At 41.5% G+C, this 2696-nt stretch overlaps 1 protein-coding gene across 1 annotated transcript; it reads left to right on the plus strand.

The window, feature by feature from the left end:
* Nucleotides 1-90: 90 nt before the first annotated feature.
* On the plus strand, nt 91-1497 carry LOC110023892 (probable galacturonosyltransferase-like 2). Its single transcript, XM_020723531.1, has 2 exons — nt 91-1243; nt 1323-1497. The coding sequence occupies exon 1, from the start codon at nt 202-204 to the stop codon at nt 1219-1221; it is 1020 nt and encodes a 339-aa protein (XP_020579190.1). The 5' UTR covers nt 91-201; the 3' UTR covers nt 1222-1243; nt 1323-1497.
* The last annotated feature ends 1199 nt before the right edge of the window (nt 1498-2696 follow it).

Raw genomic sequence — 2696 nt, forward strand, 5'->3', positions numbered from 1 at the left:
ATATATATATATATATATATAGCACTTGATGAAATTTTACTCAATAATTAATCCCGCGCATTGCAGAATTACACTATAAATCCACCCCCGCTCACCCCTACCAAAGAAAGAAAAATTCAATAACAAGAAAAAAAAACGCAGGCACCATCTCCACTGCTCTCCCGCAACAAACTCCGCCAATCAAAGCAATCTAAGACCAGAATGCTCCTCCTCCTCCTCCTCTCCGCCGCCGCAGCCGCCGCGGCGGCGCACTCCGGCGAGAACCGTTTCCTCGAAGCTCCCCAGTTCTACAATTCACCCACCTGCCCCCCTCCCCTACCCCCATCGCCGGCCATGGTGTGCTCGCCCGCCGCCCTCATCCATGTCGCCATGACTCTCGACATCGCCTACCTGCGCGGCTCCATGGCCGCCATCAACTCCGTTCTTCAACATTCCTCCTGCCCCCAATCAATCCAGTTCCACTTCCTCGCCTCTAAATCCATCCCCCATCTCAATTCCACCATTGCCTCCTCCTTCCCATCCCTCCCCTTCCTCATCCACCACTTCGATCCCTCTCTCGTCTCCGGCCTCATCTCCACCTCCATCCGCTCCGCCCTCGATCGTCCCCTCAACTACGCTCGCTCCTACCTCCCCCATCTCCTCCCCTCCTGCATCCATCGCGCCGTTTACCTAGACTCCGACCTCATCCTCGTCGACGACATCGCCTCCCTCGCCGCCACCCCCATCCCTCCCCCTTTCTCCCTCGCCGCCCCCGAATACTGCAACGCTAATTTCACCGCATACTTCACCCCCACATTCTGGTCAAACCCCGCCCTCTCCACCACCTTCCATGGCCGCCGCGCTTGCTACTTCAACACAGGGGTGATGGTGATGGATCTGAAGAGGTGGAGGCAGGAGGGTCATACGGAGAAAATCGAGGAATGGATGGATTTACAGAAGCGAATGCGGATCTACGAACTAGGATCTCTGCCGCCGTTTCTGCTGGTGTTCTCCGGGAGGATCGCGGCGGTGGATCACCGGTGGAACCAGCATGGATTGGGAGGAGATAATTTCAGGGGATTGTGCAGGAATCTCCATCCAGGGCCGGCGAGCCTGCTGCATTGGAGTGGGAAGGGGAAGCCATGGGTCCGAATCGACGCTGGCCGTCCGTGCCCTATTGATGCTCTCTGGGCGCCGTACGATCTTCTCCAGCCCCCCTTCCCCATCCAAGTGGATCCTTGATTCCTCAAAAGTCCTTTCAGAGGTAATTAATTATTATTATTGTGAGCTTTGTTTAATTTTTATAGGGTGAAATGTTGAATTATTGATTTTGTATTTTGCAGGAAGTGGGAATTCAATTGGATGGGAGGGTTTGCTGTGTAGATATTGGATTAAGGAGGGGTTTAATTGTGAATTTCCTTATTACACTTTTCTTCTGTGAAATACATTTTCACCCTTTTGAAGTGTAAAAAACGAATCATTTATATATTAATAAAAAGGCATCGTAATTTTTTTCTATTTGGCAAAACTGTATTCATCTGCATTCTCAAAAAGCTCGAGCTTAAAGTTGAGTTTTCCCATCAAGCCTCACTGCCTGTGTTGGTTGATAGGAAGTTGCGGTCTCACTTTCTAAAAAAAAAATTGTAATAACCACTGTAGCTTTTTGAACACAGCTTCTTCTTCAACTACTTCACAATTACTTCTTCAAACAGCTGTGTCTGCCTTAAACAGACGCGTAACTATGAAGTTGTTGTTGAAGAGCGTTGCTCAAAAAACTGCGATTACTAATACAAATATTTTTTTATATCAAAAAATCAGAGCCGAATTTTTTTACAGTCACTACACTTTAACATGTTGGGTTGAAAAAAAATCAGTTTTTTATCACAAAAATTTCTAGAAAACAGCAAGAAAGTAGTTATCAAAACAGAATTTTAAGAATTTAAAAAATTGTCAAAATATGAGAATTATTAGAACTCATTTTTAAAATAATGAGAAATTATTTGGTACTTTTACATGTAAACAATCAAGACTAATATTGTAACACTTTATAGTGTATTAAAGTATGACATGATGGACAGCTAAGTAGCTTATGGAATGTTTTAGGTGCCCGTTTAGGTGAGGGTTTGTACATAAAAGTCCTTTGATTATTTTCCTTAAATTAAAATTATCAGAATTAAAAAAAATTGTTAAATTAAATAAATAAGAGATAAAGTTATTTGAAAATTTATTTTATCCAATAATTGCAATTTACGGCATTTGAACTTTAAATAACATGAATTAAAAGAAATCATATATATATATATATATATATGGTTGCTAGGGTTTCGCTCCTCCTTGACGTTTTATAATTAATTTGTAATTAAAAATTATATATTTCTATTTTAAATAGCTAATCTCGTTTTAAATTAAATCAAACCTTGCTTACTACTTCATTTAAAACAAATAAGCCCTAACTTAAATTGATTTTTTTAATATATATTTTGTGCACAATAATTATTCAATTATCTTTTAAAAAATTACAATCACTTCCAACAAATTCTAAAAAATGTGGAGCAAGTTCAAGTAGATGTAGAGAAGGCTGTCAAAACGGTTCATTGTTCGCGAACAACACATGCTCGGCTCGTTAAAAAGCTCGTGTTTGTTCGTTTGTTAAGTTAACGAGTCAAACACGAACACTTGTTTTGTGCTCAATATATAAACGAGTCTAACACGAACTA

Source organism: Phalaenopsis equestris, unplaced genomic scaffold, assembly GCF_001263595.1.
Source record: "Phalaenopsis equestris unplaced genomic scaffold, ASM126359v1 Scaffold000233, whole genome shotgun sequence".
Taxonomy (NCBI): domain Eukaryota; kingdom Viridiplantae; phylum Streptophyta; class Magnoliopsida; order Asparagales; family Orchidaceae; genus Phalaenopsis; species Phalaenopsis equestris.